This window comes from Cnephaeus nilssonii, assembly GCF_951640355.1.
Source record: "Cnephaeus nilssonii genome assembly, chromosome: 13".
NCBI lineage: Eukaryota > Metazoa > Chordata > Mammalia > Chiroptera > Vespertilionidae > Cnephaeus > Cnephaeus nilssonii.
The window spans coordinates 36,523,180-36,542,593 of NC_137084.1; the positions used below are offsets into that span (position 1 = coordinate 36,523,180).

General features: G+C 44.2%; 1 protein-coding gene across 3 annotated transcripts in view; it reads left to right on the top strand.

The window, feature by feature from the left end:
* The first annotated feature begins 6,096 nt into the window (after positions 1-6,096).
* Positions 6,097-19,414, top strand: part of SBF2 (SET binding factor 2) — a 369,973-nt gene continuing 356,655 nt past the window's right edge. For all 3 annotated transcript variants that reach the window (XM_079788328.1, XM_079788326.1, XM_079788327.1), the window contains exon 1: positions 6,097-6,314. In XM_079788328.1, the coding sequence (XP_079644454.1) occupies positions 6,260-6,314 (55 nt within the window). In that variant the 5' untranslated portion in view covers positions 6,097-6,259. The remainder of the gene's footprint in view (positions 6,315-19,414) is intronic.

Consider the following 19,414-nt stretch of genomic DNA (forward strand, 5'->3'; position numbering starts at 1 on the left):
TGCTATACTTTACATCTCCATGACTATTCTGTAACTACCATTTTGTACTTCTTAATCCCTTCACCTTTTCCACCCATTCCCCCAAAACTTCTCCCATCTGAGAACCATCAGTTTGTTCTCTGTATCTATGTGTCTGTTTCTATTCTGCTTCTTCATTTATTTTGCTTTTTAGATTCCACACATAAGTGAAATCATATGGCATTTGTCTTTCTCTGTCTGACTTATTTCACTCAGCATAATACCCTGTTGTTGCAGATGGTAAGGTTCATTCTGTTCTATGGATGAGTCATATTCCATTGTATACTGTATATGCATCAATTCTTCTTTATCCATTCATCTATTGATGGACACAAGTTCCTACCATATCTTGGGCTATTGTAAATAATGCTGCAGTGAACATATGGATAAATATGTATTTGACTTAGTGTTTTTGGTTTCTTCAGATAAATACCCAGAAGTGGAATTGCTGGGCCCTTCTTTCTCTCTTGTTATAGCCTTTTTTTTTTTTCTCCAAAGTTTATTTTGTCTGGTATAAGTATTGCTATCCCAGCTTTTTGTTGTTTTCATTTTCATAAAATATCTTTTTCCATCCCTTTACTTTCTCTGTGTGTGTCTTTTGATCTGAAGTGAGTCTCTTGTAGACAGCATATGTAAGGGTCTTGTTTTGTTTTCTATTCAGCTATTATATGTCTTTTTAAAATATATATATTTTATTGATTTTTTTACAGAGAGGAAGGGAGAGGGATAGAGAGTTAGAAACATCGATGAGAGAGAAACATCGATCAGCTGCCTCCTGCACACCCCCTACTGGGGATGTGCCCGCAACCAAGTTAAATGCCCTTGACCGGAATTGAACCTGGGACCCTTCAGTCCGCAGGCCGATGCTCTATCCACTGAGCCAAATGTCTTTTGATTGGAGCATTTAATGCATTTGCACTTAAAGTCATTGTTGATAGACATGTATTTATTTCCATTTTATTATTCATATTTTTTATTTTTTTATTTTCTTCTTAAAGAAGACCCTTTAACATTTCATGTAATATTGGTTTGGTGGTGATGAATTCCTTTAGCTTTTTCTTGTCTTTTTTTTTAGGAGGCTCTTTATTTGTCCTTTGAGTCTAAACAATAGCTTTGCTGCGTAATCTTGGTTGTAAGTCATTGCTTTTAATCACTTTTTTAAAAAAATGTATGTTTATTGATTTCAGAGAGGGAGAGGGAGAGAGATAGAAACATCAATGATGAAAGTCATTGATCTGTTGTCTCCTGCACGCCCCTCACTGGGGATCAAGCCTGCAACCCAGGCATGTACCCTTGACTGGAATTGAACCCAGGACCCTTCAGTCCGCAGGCCGATGCTCTATCCTGAGCCAAACTGGCTAGGGTGCTTTTCATCACTTTGAATATTTCCTAACAATCCCTTCAGGCCTGAAATGTTTCTGTTGAAAAATTGGCTGATAGTCTTATGGGAGCTCCCTTGTAGATAACTGCTTTTCTCTTGCTGTTTTTAAAATTCTCTCTTTGTCTTTAACCTTTTACATTTTAATTACGATGTGTCTTGGTGTGGGTCTCTTTGGGTTCATCTTGTTTGGAACTCTGTGTGCTTCCTGGACTTGTGTGTCTTTTTCCTTCACCAGGTTAAGGAAGTTTTCAGTCATTATTTCTTTAAATAGGTTTGGAATGTCCCTAAAATTGCTATGTTACAGTAGCCTTTTGGTAACTTTTCCTTTTTATGATACATTTTGGGTGGATATCAGTAACCACCAGCATGGTGTGGTCTTTCCTGGAGAGGCAGACCAAGGGGGAGAATGGTGCTAAGACTGGGAACAAGGTCCCTAAAGAGTCTGCTGCTGAGGGAGCTGGGGAAGGGCCCAAAGCCCTTCTTCACCTAAAGCCAGTGGGTCCAAGGCGGTACCTCTACCTCTGGCCAAGACAGAGATCCCAAGGACCCAAGTAGGCCTGCCATGCCACCAAGTCCTGATCATCCAAAGGGGCCAGTAAGAAGGCAGAAGCCAAGAGCTAGAGGCAGGGTGGAAAGAAACTAAGATTCTGCTGGAGTTTTTATCCCCAACAAACCATCACAGTAACCCATTTACCAACAAAAATCCCCCCCCCTCACAAAAATAAGTAAAATGGGAGTCCTACCTCAGGTCATATTTAAAAATTAATTCAAAATAGATCAATGGCCTTAATATAAGAACTAAACTATTGCAGGGTAAGAACAAACTTTCCTCTACCCTCAAGGTTCTTCTGGTTGATTTAATAATTAAATAGACATGTGACAGATTAGCAGTAGAAAATAACCAAATTTAATATATACATTTGTATAGGAACTCCACATACATGAGAGAGTCAGAGACCCCACACGCAGGAGAGTTTCAGAGACAGAAGGGGAACATGAGGGATCGGTGAAGTAAGGTGCCTTGGGGATTTCAAAAGGAGCAGATCATTAGCAAACAGAAGTTTGACCTTGGATTTGGCAATGGATTCTTAGATATGACACCAAAAGTACAGAAAATAAAAATAGAGAAACTGGACTTTATATGGCATATACATACAATGGAGTATCGTTATTCAGCCATAAAAGGATGGAGTACAGATACATGGTAAAATGTGGATGAAGCTTGAAAATATTATACAATATTATACTAAATGAAAGAAAAAAAAGTCATATACACTGAGTGGCCAGATTATTATGATCTCTGAACGCATAATAATCTGGCCACTCAGTATAATATATATATATATATATATATATATATATATATATATATATATATATATATATATATATATTAGAGGCCGTATGCATGAATTCGTGCATGGGTGGGGTCCGGCCAGCCTGGTCAGAGGGAGGGGACATGGGTGGTTGGCCAGCCTGCCTGCTGGTCGAACTCCTGGTCGAGGGACATTTTGCATATTAGCCTTTTATTACATAGGATATACACTGAGTGGCCAGATTATTATGATCTCTGCATAATAATCTGGCCACTCATTGTATTGTATGATGGAATTTGTAATGAATATCTATAATAGGTGTTAAAAAACAAAATCCAACCAAGTGAATTAAAAAATCTAATTGGCTTTAATTGATTCATGAATTAAGCAGCATCCCATTTAGCAACTAGAAGGGTGCTCTGAGGGGTTACACAAATGGTAGGTTTTTTTTTTATAATATATTTTATTGATTTTTTAAAAAAATATATTTTATTGGTTTTTTACAGAAAGGAAGGGAGAGGGATAGAGAGTTAGAAACATCATTGAGAGAGAAACATGGATCCGCTGCCTCCTGCACGCCTCCTACTGGGGATGTACTGGCAACCAAGGTACATGCCCTTGACCGGAATCGAACCTGGGACCCTTCAGTCCACAGGCTGACGCTCTATCCACTGAGCCAAACCAGTTAGGGCTATTTTATTGATTTTTTACAGAGAGGAAGGGAGAGGGATAGAGAGTTAGAAACATTGATCAGCTGCCTCTTGCACACCTCCTACTGGGGATGTGCCCGCAACCAAGGTACATGCCCTTGACCGGAATCGAACCTGGGACCTTTCAGTCCGCAGGCCAACGCTCTATCCACTGAGCCAAACCGGTTCCAGCCAAATGGTAGGTTTTTATAGAGAAGAGGCTGAGGCAAGAGAGCTATTAACAAAAGAAAATAAATGATTATTCTTAGGCCCTGGCATATTTTCTTTGAGGGAAGAGTAAAAGAAGGTGTTTTTTTTTAATGTAGATTGCCTCTTCTCTCTATGGGCAATGGAGAGGATGCATGTGACAGATTGCCTTACTGGCACTTACCAGACAATTCCATACTGGTCCATTAAGGTTATGTTTCTGGGAGAAGTTGAAAATGCAATTAGATCAGGTGTTAAATCTAGGTTTGGTATCATGGGCTGTTAGCATGAGTGACCCCATTTTGGGCCTGTTTTTTTTTTTACTTTTCTTTTAAAAACTATTTTTATTGATTTCAGAGAGGAAGGGAGAGAGAGAGGGCGGGAGAGAGAGAGAAACATCAATGATGAGAGAGAATCATTGATCGCTGCCTCCTGCATGCCCTTTCCTGAGGAATGAGCCAGCAACCCTGGCATACGCCCGTGATGGGAATTGAACCCGGGCCCCTACAGTCCACTGGCTGATGCTCTATCCACTGAGCCAAAGTGACTAGGGCTGTGGTTTTTTTCTTTGCATAGGTAAATCCACAGACAAATTGGTGGTTACCAGGGACTCGGGAAAGGGGAAATGGGAGTGACTGCTTAATGGGTGTGGGATTTTCTTTTGGATGATGAAAACATTTTGGGACTAGGTAGAGGTGATAGTTGCACAACATTGGGAATGTACTAAATACCTCTGCATTGTACACATGAAAATGGTTAATTTTATATGTGAATTTCACCTTAATTCTAAAAAAGTAAAATGGGGAAGGAACTTGATAGCTGCCTTAAAAATCTGAAAGGCTATCATACAAAGATAGGGATTTTTAGGGTTTTTTTCTGGGTAGTTCCAGAGAGCAAAATCAGGGGAAGTTACAGGACAACTATGACTTAACAAGGAAGAACTTACTATGGAAGAACTAACAAAAGGTCTGTTAAACAGTGGAACTCGTTGCCTCCCAAGGAAGTAACATTACTCTTTACTGAAAGTGGATGATGAGCTTTCAGGGAAGTTATAGAGAGGATTCTTACATGAGGAGCGATTGAAGCTTTTTTGTTGTTGTTGTTTAATTACTTTCAAGATGAATCTGTTATGTTACCTCCACCCCTGCAATAAAGCTGAATCAGCGTGACAACATGCGATTTGCAAATACACTCCTAGAGTTCAAATAGTCCTTCCTGGGAGTTTAAGTTCCTCCAGGGCAGCCCAACCCTCTCAATCTGCAGATGAAGAAAATGTGACACAGAGAGAGGAAATGGTCAATTACAGTAAACTTGCAGGAGTTGAGACACCAACTCTCAGGACGCCCCGTTCAGAGTATCAGCCATTGCAGCTTCCTCCTGGTCGTTGGAGAAACTGGACATTCACTTCCTAAAAATATTTGTTAAGCACTTACCAGACACTTTGCTAAGACATCTTATCTGTAAATGGTAGTAAGGGTTAAATACTCAACTAGGAAGGAGTAGCGAAGTAAGCAACCTCGAAGACGATCACATTTGCAAACTATGGAGACTCCCAAACGTCAGTCTACCACTTGTAACATACCCTGCTACTAAAACTTCATGAGATAGAAACAGATGACAAAGGCATCTGGGTGTCTCACCAGCCAAATTCAAGATGATCAGTAAGAGGTGCAACAAAAAAGAAAGTAACCTAGATAATTCTTAAGGTTAGATGATGAGATTCATCAATTCATTTTTATTGCGTGTTCAACAAGGAAGTTGGAAGTCACCACTTGATCCGGCTACCAGAGCTGGGACTGGAGCACGGGGAGAAAGCTGGGCGGGAGGAGCTCCCGGGGAGAGACGAGCCTCTGTGGGACGCAGCCAGTTCGGGAGGATCGCGGGGATGCCGCATTCCGCGGCCGGATCCAGCCCCGCCCGGGACCTCCTGGGGAAGCCCAGGCCAGCCGCCCCCAGCCCACCCTGCATTGAAGATTTAGGCGCCTCGGGTGATTGCGCAAAAGCCTCTCCCTCCCCCGCCTGCTGGGTGGCATGTTCCTAAAATTCCCATCTACACAACATAAACAGGAAACGTGCAGCAAAAGCCCTGGCGGTGCAAATTCCACGCTTCCAGCTGAGGGCGGGAGAATCTCATCTTGGGGGGTTGGGGGGGGGGTGAGGGGAAGCAGCAAACTTTCCAGGGGACCCCCCTTACCCATCCCTGTCTTCTTCTTACCAAATCCAGAAAGAATAGAGAAGGCGGAAGGAAGGACACCCAGCTTTAGGAGAAACAGAGGAGGGGGAGGTGGAGATGAGCCACTAAGGAGCAGCCAGTTCTCAAAAGGGAACCACCTCGAGCTGCGGCGGTGGCCGCACGTGGCGGGGATACGTGGGGCTGACCCCTCGCCACCCCCGCGGGAGCCGGCCGCCCTGGGAGGGTGGGGGTGGGCTCCCCGGGCCCGGCCCCGGGGCCGGCGGGTGGGGGAGGGGGAGGAGCGGCGCGGGAGCGGCGCAGGCGCAGAGCGTGCCTCGGTTGTCAAACATGGCTGAAGTGTCGCCGCTGCCGCCACTGCCGCTGCAGGGAAAATGCTGAGCCCTCCCGGGCCCGGTGGGCGGCGGCGGCGAGGGCGGCGACGGGCACCCGCTTCTCGGGCGCGGCGGCGGCGGCCATGGCGCGGTTGGCCGATTACTTCATCGTTGTAGGCTACGACCACGAGAAGCCAGGTGAGGCTGGGGGTGGGCGTCGCCCCCGCCCCCGGGGCTGCTGGCCAGTGGGCTGCGCGGGGCCGGGCGTCGCGGCGCGGAGGCGGGAAGGGCCCGGCGGGCCGCGTCGGAGCTGGGGGGGTGGGGGGGTCGGCGTCCGGCCTTCCTGGCCCCGCGGAGCCTCGCGGTGGGCGTGTGCGGCCGGCACGCGGGCGGGGGAGGGGAGGAGGCCGCGTCCCTCCGGCGCTCGGCGGGGCGGGCTGGGGGCGAGTCCCACGCCTGGGTGCTCGCTCGCTCGCTCGGGAGGGGGCCGAGTACCAAGGGCAGCGCCCGGGGTGCGGGCGGGATTGGGCCCGGACCGCAGGGCTGGGAGGGCGGGAGCCAACTGCGCCGAGTGCCTCCGGGACCCACTCCTGCCCCGCATCCTGAGTGAGTAACGCGTGACGCGGGGGGCTGTCCTCTCCGAGAGGAAGTGCCGAGAGTCCCGTGCTCCCTCGCCCCTGGCTCCCGGCGACCGGGCGAGTCACTGCCCCGGTGAACTCTCGTGGTCCCTCCTGGGGAAGGGAAGAAGGATCCTTGCACTTTCAGACATTTCTAGGAATCGCGCCCTGTTATTTCAAGACAAGTGTGACCGGTCACTTGAGAACGATTCTGAACACTTATCTTTGAAGTAGATCGCTTGAAGGTGATCTTGTGGCGCTTGGAGGAGTCTTTTTCCCTCGTCTCAAAATGTTATTCATAAGGAACAACTTGGCGAACGCATTGCATTTGAACTTCATTGATGAAGCTCTACTTAGGATTCAGGGTACATGCCCCTTTATTTTGTATTTGCATCCCTTTGTACTGCTGTATAGCTAAGCATCATGGAATAACTTGATCTGGGGAAACACATCTATTTCTGGGTAAATCTGGTTGCACATTTGCAAGGAATTTTATTTAGATTTCAACTAGACAGTCCCTTTATTTTTCCAGAGGAAATGTTGAGACTGTGTTTTGCTGATGGTTACAGTTATTTGCAGCGTCAGAATACCATTGTTCTACCCACTCTTAGTCCACTGTTCCTTTCATTATTCCTCTCCTAATAACCTTCTTTAGTGGGAACTCTTTACATTCTTTAGTCTTCCACCTGCTCATGACTTGATTGAGGTCAACTGTTAAGAAAGGGGGTTGGGCTATGTTTAAAATGTCTTCTGGATCCAAAATTTTATGTATTATTTCCTAGTAATTTTGCATAGTCTGGTGTCTCTTTCTTAGGAAGATCAACAATATGGAGAATCACAGATGGTTTTTAACATAATTTCATTTTTAGCGACATTGTTCTTATCTCACTTAAAAAAATTGGGAATGATCACAAACTTGCAGAAAACTTGCAAGTATGGTGCAAAGAATTTACCCCCTGAAGCTGCTGACCTTGTTGATGTCCTATCACCTCAGAATGCTTACGTGTGTTTCTACAAACAAGCATATTCTTCTACAAAGTCACAGTACACTCATCAAAACCAGGAAATTGACACCAATATATTACTCCACACAGTTCTCCAAGTGGTTTAAGTTTTGTTTGCTGATTGTGCCATTACTGGCAGAAGGGTCCAATTTTATTATGTGTGGCATTTATTTGTTTTGTTTCTTTAGTCTTCTTTAATCTGGCACAACACCTTCATCTTTTGACTTTCATAATCTTGAAACTTATGAATTTTACAAGGCAGTTATTTTGTAGTTATCTGTAGAACACTGTTCTGTTACGATTAGACACATCCAGGTTATGAACTTGGGCAGGAATATCATAGAAGGGATGCACATGGCATCCTCTAAGTTGGTGTGCAATTTCACTTTGATTACTTGATATAAAGCAATGCCTGAGAGGGTTCTCCACTATAAAGTTAATATTTAAAGAGTTTTTGTGAGGATTACTTGGAAACTATGTAAATGTCTTGTACCTCATCCAACTTTTAAGGCATTTCATTATATCTGTATGGCTTGTGTTTTTTTGCGTTTTTTTTTTTTAGTGGATTATATTCTGTTACTATTTGGCTGTTCAAATTGTTTCCCATCTAGCAAGTGAGAGCCCATTCAAGCTGGCTACTGTGTTGTTACGACATGTCCCATCATTCTTTGAGAGTGTCCTTACTTTTTGGCACAAGAATATGTTCTGGGCTTTTCTTGTATTGACCTTGTCTTAGTCCTGGAATCAGCCATTTATTTCTCTAGGAAACCCTGGATCCTTTTAGGAGAGAATGACATTTAGAAGCTAAGGTCTGAGTGCCAGTGTGTTTTTTGCTGTTGGGTTGTTACTTTGTCCCAGGAGACGGAGCTAGGAAATATATGTATGTATACACACTCACATGCACATTCACACCTATATTTTTTGCTTATATGTTGAAAGCAATGAGTTCACACCAATACCTCCAATTTCAGTTCAACATTCCAGAATCCATTCTACTTTTTTTCTTTTTCATATTTGTAACATTCTTCTCTGTCAGTGAAAAATCCAGCTTCTGTTGTCCTTAATATATTTATTTATTTGTTTAATATTCCTGTATATTTAACTTGTTTCCAGTTTTGTGCTCTTATAATACTACTGTATTATACTGCTCTCATGCTGAGAATATTATATTCTCATGCTGAGAATATAGCTTGAAAACCACTGATTTTTATGACAGTTTAATTTTATTTTTTAATTCTCACCTGAGGATATGCCTTAGAGAGAGGAAGGGAAAGAGAGAGATTGAGAGGGAGAGAGAAAGATTGATGTGAGAAACATCGATCGGTATGTGCCCTGACTGGGAATCAAACCGACAACTTTTTGGTATACAGGATGACAATTTTGATAATTTGAAATCAGGACTTCATTTTCCTGATTTTGCATTTGTACAGTGGCACAATAATTAGGAAATATCATTTGTTTCTGATAGGTTGTTATTTATCCAGCTATCTTTCTTTTTTTTTTTTCCCCCCTTTCTTTTACTGAGATTTGTCCAAGAAAAATTGATAATGACCACATGGGTTAAGTCCTTGATAAAACTTTCCTTTTTCCTTTTTTGTTTACTTTTGCAGCCCATTAATATATTTAGAATTTCATCCATTTATCTAGATGGTATTTAACTTAGTCAAATGTCATAATCACCTGAGATTCTTATATTTTCATATCAACCTGCTTATGTATAGTAGAGAAAGCATTTGAAATATTTCTTAGATATTTCATTAGTTTTATTTAAGCTGTCTTAAGTGAGATAAACTAAAAGGTAAATTTATACACAATACCTGAAATATCGTAGTTTGAGACATTTTTAAAATTATTGGTTATTATTGAACTATTAGTGGCCTGGTGCATGAAATTCGTGCATGGGGAAGGGGGGGGGGAAGAGGCAGTTCCCCTCAGCCCAGCCTGCACCCTCTCCAATCGGGGACCCCTTGGGGGATGTCCGACTGCCGGTTTAGGCCCGATCCCATAGGGATCGGGCCTAAACCGGCAGTCGGATGTCCCTCTCGCAATCTGGGTCCGCTGACTCCTAACTGCTCACCTGCCTGCCTGCCTGATCGCCCCTAACTGCCTCTGCCTGATTGCCCCTAACCCCTCTGCTTGCCTGATCGCCTCTAACTGCCCTCCCCTGCCAGCCTGATCTCGCCCCTAACTGCTCTCCCTTGCTGGCCTGAACGCCCCTAACTGCCTCTGCCTGCCTGATTGCCCCTAACTGCCCTCCCCTGCCAGCCTGATTGCCCCTAACTGCCTCTGCCTTGGCCCCCCACCACCATGGCTTTGTCTGGAAGGAAGTCGGATATCCGGAAGATGGCCGGTCAACCCAGTCTAATTAGCTTATTACCCTTTTAGTAGTATAGATAGATGATATAGGATAGGATTGCTTAAATGAAGGGGAAAAGCCTTTTTCATCAGGAGGAGATACTTTTGGCCGACAAAAATACATAATCCCTATATCTGGACTGATAGCCAGCCATATGCACTATACTGCCAAACCCGTCATTAAAAAATTGAACCGCTTTCTTACAACTTACACCAAACAGCTGTTGCCTTTAAAACCCCTCCTCAGCCCCCACTTTAGGTTCTGCCTTCACAGTTCACCCATATTAGGTTCTTATTGGTCAGTTTCTATGCCAGTCAGCGTCAAAAGCTCCGCCTCCTAGGCAGCATTGGCTCCTTGCAGTTCACCCAGATTTGGTTCTGATTGGTCAGTTTCTATGCCAGTCAGCGTCTCCTGGCCTGATCAGAGAGGCAGGGCTGATCAGCAGCCCCTGCGGCTGCTGGAGAGAAAGAGAGGCAAGGGCTGGCTCAACAGCTGCCATGGAGACTGCAGATCAGACCCTGCTTCTCTCACTGGGCCTGATCCGAGGCCCCCTCGGCACTGACTACAGGACTGACTTCCGGTGTTCAGCCGTCCATTCGGTTATTTTGGGTGTTAACGGACCCTGGCTCTTTATATATAGAGATTGTAATTTACAGTCAGCCTGGGTTTCCTCCCTCTCCCCCATTTTGTATTGAAGTAGTTGGGATTTCTTGGTTGCTATTTGTTGCCAACTGTCAAGAACCATTTGGGATTCATTGCTTTGACAAGTATTTATTGCTTTCCAGGCATTGTGCTAATGCTAAAACAGAAATACATGAGTAAAGAGTAAGATTCTGTTCCTAACAGTCATTAATGGAGGCAGCCTTGAAATAACTAATGATAAATGAAGAAGATGGATCCACTTTGCTGAGGGAAAAAGAAGACTTCTTATGAGAGGTCATGTTTAAACCAAGTTATGTAGGATGAGTAAACATTTGCCCTGCAGAAAGGAGGGTAGAGGAGATTACAGGCAGAGAGAAAAACATGTAAATGTGTGAATGTCTTGTTCCAGGGATGGAAAGAAGTATAGTGTAGATGAGAATTTAGGTACGTTAGGATATTGGAGTGGGTTGGGATAAGATTGGGAAAAGTTCTGTATATCAGACTATGAAAGTTAGCCTTGCCTCTGTAGGCAGTGAGGCCTGTTGAGAAGTAGGGGTTCTTGAAAAGCAGGAAACAACATAGAAATGTGGTTCAGATGGCAATGCACTGGAGTGAGAAAGACAAATGTGAGAAAACTCAGGAGCTTTTACAGTGGGAATGGAAAGGGAGGTATGGATTCTAGAACTGGAAAACTAAAATTATCAAATTTAGTAATGAATGGAGGTGAGCTGTAAAAAAGAAGGAATAATTGAGGGTAACAAAAGTTCTAGGCTGGATAATGCTGTGAATGCAAATGGGGAATTCAAGAGAAGAAATGAATTTGGATGAAGGAAGGCTGCTGAGCTTAGCTTTGGATATGTTGAATTAAAGGTATCTCCCTATAATCAAGGTAGAGATGTATTTAGGTTTTCAGGTACATAGGTGGAGGTGAGGTGAGAAGTCAAGATTAGAGATTTAAGTTGCAATTACTTACAGCCAGTTGATTTTCAGATATAAAGGGAAAATGTTCGGGAAATGTGTATAAAGTGAAAAGAAGAGTGCGCTAAGAATTGAACCCAGAGAAAATTCAATATTTAAGTGGTAGATAGAGCATAGCCATCAGGAAACTGAATAGGAGTGGTCAGTGCAAATGCAAGAGAATTGAGGTAGTGTGGTATCATGGAAATCCTAGGTGTAGAGAATTTTGAAGAAGAGGAAATGATGAGTAAGTATCAAAAGCTCTGAAGATGTCATGTATAATGATGACTAAAAATAATATCTTAGTCCATTTGGACTGCTATAACAAATTACCATAGACTGAGTGGCTTAAACAACATTTCTCATAGTTCTGGAGTCTGGGAAGTCCCAGATGAAGGCACAGGCAGATTCAGGGTCTCATGAGGGCCCGCTTCCTGACTCAGATGGCCCTCTTTTTACCAGGTTGTCACATGGTGGAAGGGTCAGGAAAGCTCTCTAGGGTCTCTGTTATAAGGGCATTGATCCCATTCATGAGGGCTGTGTCATCATGACCTAGCCACTTCCAAGTACCATCACTATGGCCCCACCTCCAGATACTATCTGAATGGAGACTTCAAACGATGGGACAGGTAGGGACTGGACACAAAGATTTGAGAGTCATTAGAGTAGACGGAGCTATGACACCGTGTGAGTACCCTCAGAAAGTAGGTGTAGAAAAAGGAATAGAGGACCAAGGACTGAGCTTTGGGGAACAGTATTGCTAAGAGGATGAAACAGAAAAGGAACCATAGAAAAAGGTGTTGGGAGAGACATTTAATTTTCGCCAATGGCTGTTCTCCTCAATGGTGATCGAACCTCTGATTTTTTTTGGCTACGTATTTGGCCATGTGAGTAAGTTCTGGCCAGTTGGATGTAAGCAGAAATGAGCACAGTATCCCAAAAATATTACTAAGGATGAGGGTATGCCTTCCTAGTTTTTCTCTTTCCTGAGACTAGCATGCTGATATAAAGAATGGAGCTCCAACAGCTAATTTGGACCATATAGCTAAGGGCCCACACGCTAGAGAGAATCTGGCTCTCTAATAACTTATAGAGGGATTTTCATAATTGCCTTCCGGATTATTATTATTTTTTACATGAAAGGCTAACTTTACATGTTTACATGAAAGACATAACCACTATAAATTAGAATTTTCGGTTTCAGAAATCCAAAGTCAGAAAAAGTGAGGGAATATTTCTCAGTGTCAGGTGTGGCAGATAGAGATCAGTTAATGATGGAGTTAATGAAGGTCTTTGCATTTCATAAAATTTTAGAGTTGAAAGTTAATTGTAACGATCATCTAATTTAATCCAATTTATGGATAAATACACCTATTTATCCCCTTACCCTCCATTGTTACTTGTGAGTGGTTACACAGCTGTTGAGTGGCAACTCCTGGACTAGAAATTTCTTAATGTCTGTATTCCAGTACAGCATGCTGTCTTTTCATAATTTTTATCAAGGATAATTTTACTCCAGAATTGTTTCAGCGGAATGTTCTGTTGTTAAATCAAGTTGCAAAACTTTAAGCAGGAAAAAGAATAGGAAGTGGAGGCAGCAGATTAAGACCATTTGTTTGAATCATCTGATATTGAGAGGTAAGAATATCTGGTTGGAGCCCTGACTGGTGTGGCTCGGTTGGACGTTGTCCCGTGCACTGAAAGGTTGCTAGTTGGATTCCTGGGCAGGGCACATGCCTGAGTTGTGGGCTCTATCCCAGTAAGGGCATGAAGGAGGCTGAAGATCAATGTTTCGAGCTCTCACATCAATGTTTCTCTCTCTTCCTCTCTTTCTAAAGATCAATAATAAATTTTTTAAAAATAAAGTATCAGATTGGGAAACATTGAATGCTTTGTCTTTAGTATAAAAAGACTTAAAAAAAAAAAAAGACTTTAGCCCTAACTGGTTTGGCTCAGTGGCTAGAGCGTGGGCCTGTGGACTGAAGGGTCCCAGGTTCTATTCCGGCCAACGGCACATCCCCGGTTGCAGGCTTGATCCCCAGTAGGGGGGCATGCAGAAGGCAGCTGATCAATGATTTTCTCTCATCACTGATGTTTCTATCTTTCTCTTCCTTCCTTTCTGAAATCAATAAAAATATATTTAAAAAAATAAAAAGACTTGAATTTTTTATATTGCAGAGTTATCTGGCCGATTAGTGCTTAATAAGACATGTTTCGATTGAATTGCAGAAATAGTGAGGTCTAAAGAGAGTTTACTCCTTTTCTGTCTGTGGTCTCATACAGGGGTATTGTCCTACCTCATTCTGGTCTGCCATCATATGATGGAGGTTATCTTTCCTTTCAACATGTCTCCTTAAGTCTAGGACTTAGATGGGGGCCAAACAGACAGTCCATTCCTGTCAGATCTTTCAGTGGTAGGCAATTAGACAGATATGGGCAGAGCAAGGACCATAGGCCAGGTACAAAAGGTTACCAGGGCAAAGAGCTCCAGGTGCCTAGCAAAGGCCCACACTGGGAAAACAAGGACTTCCCTCCCTCCCCCCAGGGTAACACTTTTCCTGGCACACCTTCTCCTATTACTCCCCATAAAAAAGAATGAAATCGTACCATTTGCAACAACATGGCTGATGCTGGTCATGCCGCTTAGACCCCCTGACCTTTCTTCCCTAGAGATAACTTCTAGGCTTCAGTTGTATTTCAGCTCCAGGCCCAGAAAAGCTGCAAAACCAGTCAGGCAACCCCATGGCTGACCTCTGGACCAGCTGCATTGACTAATGACCCCAGCCCTGGAGCCAACTAATCCGTTGAGACCACTGAAAGGACCCACCTGAAAAGCTGATGAATATTCTATTGAGATCCTACCCTAGGATCTCCTATGAGATCTGCACCCTTAAAAGCTTTTAGGACAGGACGCAGGAGGACCCAGTGTGCTCTCCCTCCTGGGAGCACACTTTTGCCTTTCCCCTCCCTTTCTTCTTCCCCCACAGGCATGTTTCCAGTACCTTCCTTTCTCCTAAGCTCCAAGGGCCCTTCCTTTGCCTTCGTAACTTGTTTCCTGAGCCCATTTCTTCTACCACTCACTTCTTCCACCTCTGTGATTTCTATCTAAACTTACTCTTATAGTTTGAGTCTTGGCTCTGAATTCTTTCTTAGCCAGAACTCAAATACTGAGGTTGCTGAACCCAGGTCCTGTCTGACCCCACCTGTCTAACTCCTGGTGCCATTCTCACCACCACCAACATTCTAACTAAGGTCCACTTTACTGGTTCTAATTTACTGTCCAAGGATCTACCTTTTCTGGATGATTATACCAGAACTGTGCTTCAGGGGATATTCCATTCCTTACCTACAGGCCTTAAATTACAGTACCAACTGGTCTGCTATATTAGAATTCACACACGAAAAGGAGATACACATAGGGAAGTGTGGGAAGAGGGCGTCTTTGTATTTGTAACTGTTTTCCAGCCATTTTCCCAACATTGACAAAGCTTTGTTGCCCAGAAACATGGTCATAGCATTCATGTACAAATCAAAGCACAGCTAAACAAGCATCATGTTTTTGTAACTTTTAAAAGAAAAATAAGTTTTGTAGAACTATGTGTTCATATATATTTAATTAATGCTTTGTAATCTTTCCTGTTTGATTTTAATCTGAACAAATAATGATACCATTTTTATTACTCAGCAGGCATGAATGTTAGTTGAAGCAGTTTTAAAAAACAAAATAGTTGAAGCCTCAAAACATCCAAATCCTGTACTGATTTAATTTGTACAGTTAAATTGAAGGAGTGATTTCTGAAGGCTGTCTGTCCTATTGTTTTCTTTTTACTCTCTTGAATAATGGTTCTGTTTTTTTCCTACTAATGATTAAATAATAATTAGTCACCAAAGCATCTAATTTAAAAGCCAAAACAAAACAGCATAACTGGTCTTTTCTCCTACAAACATAATATATAGAGGCTCAGTGGGGATTGTTTATTTTTAATGGATAATTTTAAAGAAATGGTATGGTGAAATCAGCATACTGTCAAGAGTTATTTGTACTAGAAACCAAGATGGCAGCATAGGTAAACACCTGAACTTGCTGCCTTGCACAACCACTTCAAAACTACAACTAAAAGACAAAACAAATATCATCCAGAACCACAGGAAGGCTGGCTGAGTGGAAATTCTACAACTAGAAGGGAAGAGAAAAGCAAACTGAGACTCAGAGGAGGTGCGGAAGTAAAGTGCAGAGGTACGGAGGCGTGCGCGAGGAAAGGGCTGGCCACTGAGGAGGCGGTTGTCTTTTCAATTGGGAGGGAGACACAAGCTCCGGACTGCACTGAACGCCAGTTCCGGGCAAGACTCTGGGGACCCAGACTCATATGGGGGGAAACTGGACTGTCTGGCATCTGGCCGGAACACGAGGGCGGCTTTCTCTCAGAGGTGCTTGCAGCGAGTACCGCGGGACACTGAGACACAGGGACCTCTTAGGGCAGGGCTGACGGGCAGCCATTGCTGTTTGCTCCGCCCTGTTGATTCCCTGAGACCCTGCCCCACCCAATTTACAACCCCACCCCAGCTGTGCACAGAGGCTTTTGCATATGAATGGCCTGGCCCTTTGCAATCTAAAATTATGTAACAAACTGCTGCTGGGTCAGAGAGCCCCAGAGCTTCCAAAATAAGGCCGAAGGCTCCACAGCAGCTTGCATTGCTTCACAGCTGGACCTCATCTGGGCACCTCCAAACCCCAAACAAAGAAGAGGAATCTGCAGATCTTTTTGTAGCCCCTGCTGGGTAGCCTTAGGCAGAGCTAAATTGGCACCTCCTTGGAGATCCAAGAGCCAGTGTACCCAGTGGTCAGAGTGGGACCATCCAGATTACAACTCCTCAGATCCATAAGGGACACACTCAGGGGCAGACTCAGTGAGCACCAAAGCCCCACTGAAGCAAGTCTTGCCTCATAAGGCTGTCTCCAGCACAGAAGTTCTCCCATCGTAGATACAACTGATCCTCACAGCCAATTGGCCTGGAGGTCAATTCCTCCCAGTGATACCAACAGCAATCAAGGCTTAACTACAACAAGACTGTGTACACAGCCCACAAAGGGGTGCATCAAGAGTGTCCACCTCATGTAATTAGGGAGGGTGAGCCGCTGGGCCCTATAGGACACCTAGCACACAAAACCACTCTATCAACACAGGGAAGCAGCCAAAATGCGGAGACAAAGAAACAGGTCACAAATGAAAGAAATGGAGGAAAGCAAATGACTGGATATAGAGTTCAAAACCACAGATATAAGGTTTTTCAAGAATCTTCTAGAAACCGCCGATAAATTTAGTGAGTCCCTCGAGGATATGAAAAAGGACCAACCTGAAATTAAGCATACACTGACTGAAATAAAGAATAATATACAGAGATTTAACAGCACACTAGAAGATCCCAAGAATCAAGTCAAAGATTTGAAATACAAAGAAGCAAAAAATACCCAACCGGAAAAGCAAAAAGAAAAAAGAATTCAAAAATATGAAGATAGTGTAAGAAGCCTCTGGGACAGCTTCAAGCGTACCAACATCCGAATTATGTGGATGCCAGAAGAAGAGGGAGAGCAAGATATTGAAAACCTATTTGAAGAAATAATGACAGAAAATTTCCCTCACCTGGTGAAAGAAATAGACTTACAAGTCCAGGAAGCTCAGAGAACCCCAAACAAAAGGAATCCAAAGAGGACCACATCAAGACACATCATAATTAAAATGCCAAGGGCAAAAGACAAAGAGAGAATATTAAAAGCAGCAAGAGAAAAACAGTTATCTACAGGGGAGTACCCATACAATTGTCAGCTGATTTCTCAACAGAAACTATGCAGGCCAGAAGGGAGTGGCAAGAAATATTTACAGTCATGAATAGCAGGAACCTACAACCAAGATTACTCTACCCAGCAAAGCTATCATTCAGAATTGAAGGTCAGATAAAGAGCTTTACAGATAAGAAAAAGCTAAAGGAGTTCATCACCGCCAAGCCAGTATTATATGAAATGCTGAAGGGTATTCTTTAAGAAGAGGAAGAAGCAGAAAAAGGTAAAGATAAAAATTATGAACAACAAATACATATCTATCAACAAGTGAATCTAAAAATCAAGTGAATAAAAAATCTGATGAACAGAATAAAGTGGTGAATATAATAGAGTCAGGGGCATAGAAAGGGAGTGGACTGAAAATTATCGGGGGGAAGGGGGTGTGGGGGGTACAGGAAGAGACTGGACAAAAATTGTACACCTATGGATGAGGACAGTGGGGTGGGGTAAGGGCAGAGGGTTGGGTGGGAACCGTGTGGAGGGGAGCTGTGGGGGGGAAAAAGAGGAACAACTGTAATAATATTAACAATAAAGATTTATTTTTTTAAAAAAAGAGTTACTTGTACTTGTATGTCTTGAGGTTTGAGGCTATCGAAAAATTATTGAAAGACTTAAGGAAATTTGTGAGTAGCTGATAATTGGCAAATGAGTAAGTCTCAACTACAGTGAAATACTTGCCATTCTCCTAAGGAATCAAGGTTGTTCTCCTTGACTTTGCTACTCCATTGTTGTTATCTGTCCTTTTTATTTTTATTATTTTTTTTTAAATTTCTTTATTGATTAAGGTGTCACATATTTGTCCTCATCCCCCCATTCCCATCCCACACCCCTCCCCACGGATGCCCAAACCCCCTGTTGAACTTAACCATTGGTTAGGCTCATATGCATGCACACAAGTCCTTTGGTTGATCTCTCCCCCCTCCCCCCACCCTCCCCTATCCTCCCTCTGAGGCCCGATAGTCCGATCGATGCCTCCTTGTTTCTGGTTCTGTTGTTGTTCATCAGTCTATGTTGTTCATCATTTCCCCTAGATGAGCGAAATCATGTGTCACTAGAGATATACTTATAAGAACTGAATGTGAGACGAGCAATAATAGTTATGCTGACAGGCAAATGAATCAGTCTGTAGTGAGTTTCTTTCTGGACCAACAGTTCTTTTGAGACCCAATATCAATGTCCACCAGTTCCTTATGAGTACATGTCGGCACTGACCCCTCAGCTCTGGATGGTGGACAAATGGTGGTACTGCAGGTCCGACTCCCTCTGGTTTGGTCTCGGCCAGATCCAGGGGCACGGCTTCACCCGGACCCAGGGGCATGTGGCCTCACCCGGATCCAGGGGCGCATGGCTTCACCCGGGCCCGGGACCCAGCCTCACCCGGATCCAGGGGCACACGGCCTCACCCAGACCCGGGATTTAGCTTCCCCTGGACCCAGGGGCGTGTGGCCTCTCCCGGGCCCAGGACCCAGCCTCACCTGGATCCAGGGGCACATGGCCTCGCCCGGACACGGGATCTAGCTTCCCCCGGACCCAGGGGCACGTGGCCTCACCCGGACCCAGGGGCGCGTGGCCTCTTCCAGACCCAGGGTCGCGTGGCCTCACCCGGATCCAGGGGCCCACGGTCTCACCCGGACCCGGGACCCAGCCTCACCCAGATCCAGGGGCACCCGGCCTCACCCGGACCTGGGATCCAGCTTCACCCGGACCCAGGGGCACGTAGCCTCACCCGGGCCCGGGACCCAGCCTCACCCAGATCCAGGGGCACACGGCCTCGCCCAGACCCGGGATTCAGCTTCACCCGGACCCAGGGGCGCATGGCCTCACCCGGATCCAGGGGCGCGTGGCCTCTCCCGGGCCCGGGACCCAGCCTCACCCGGATCCAG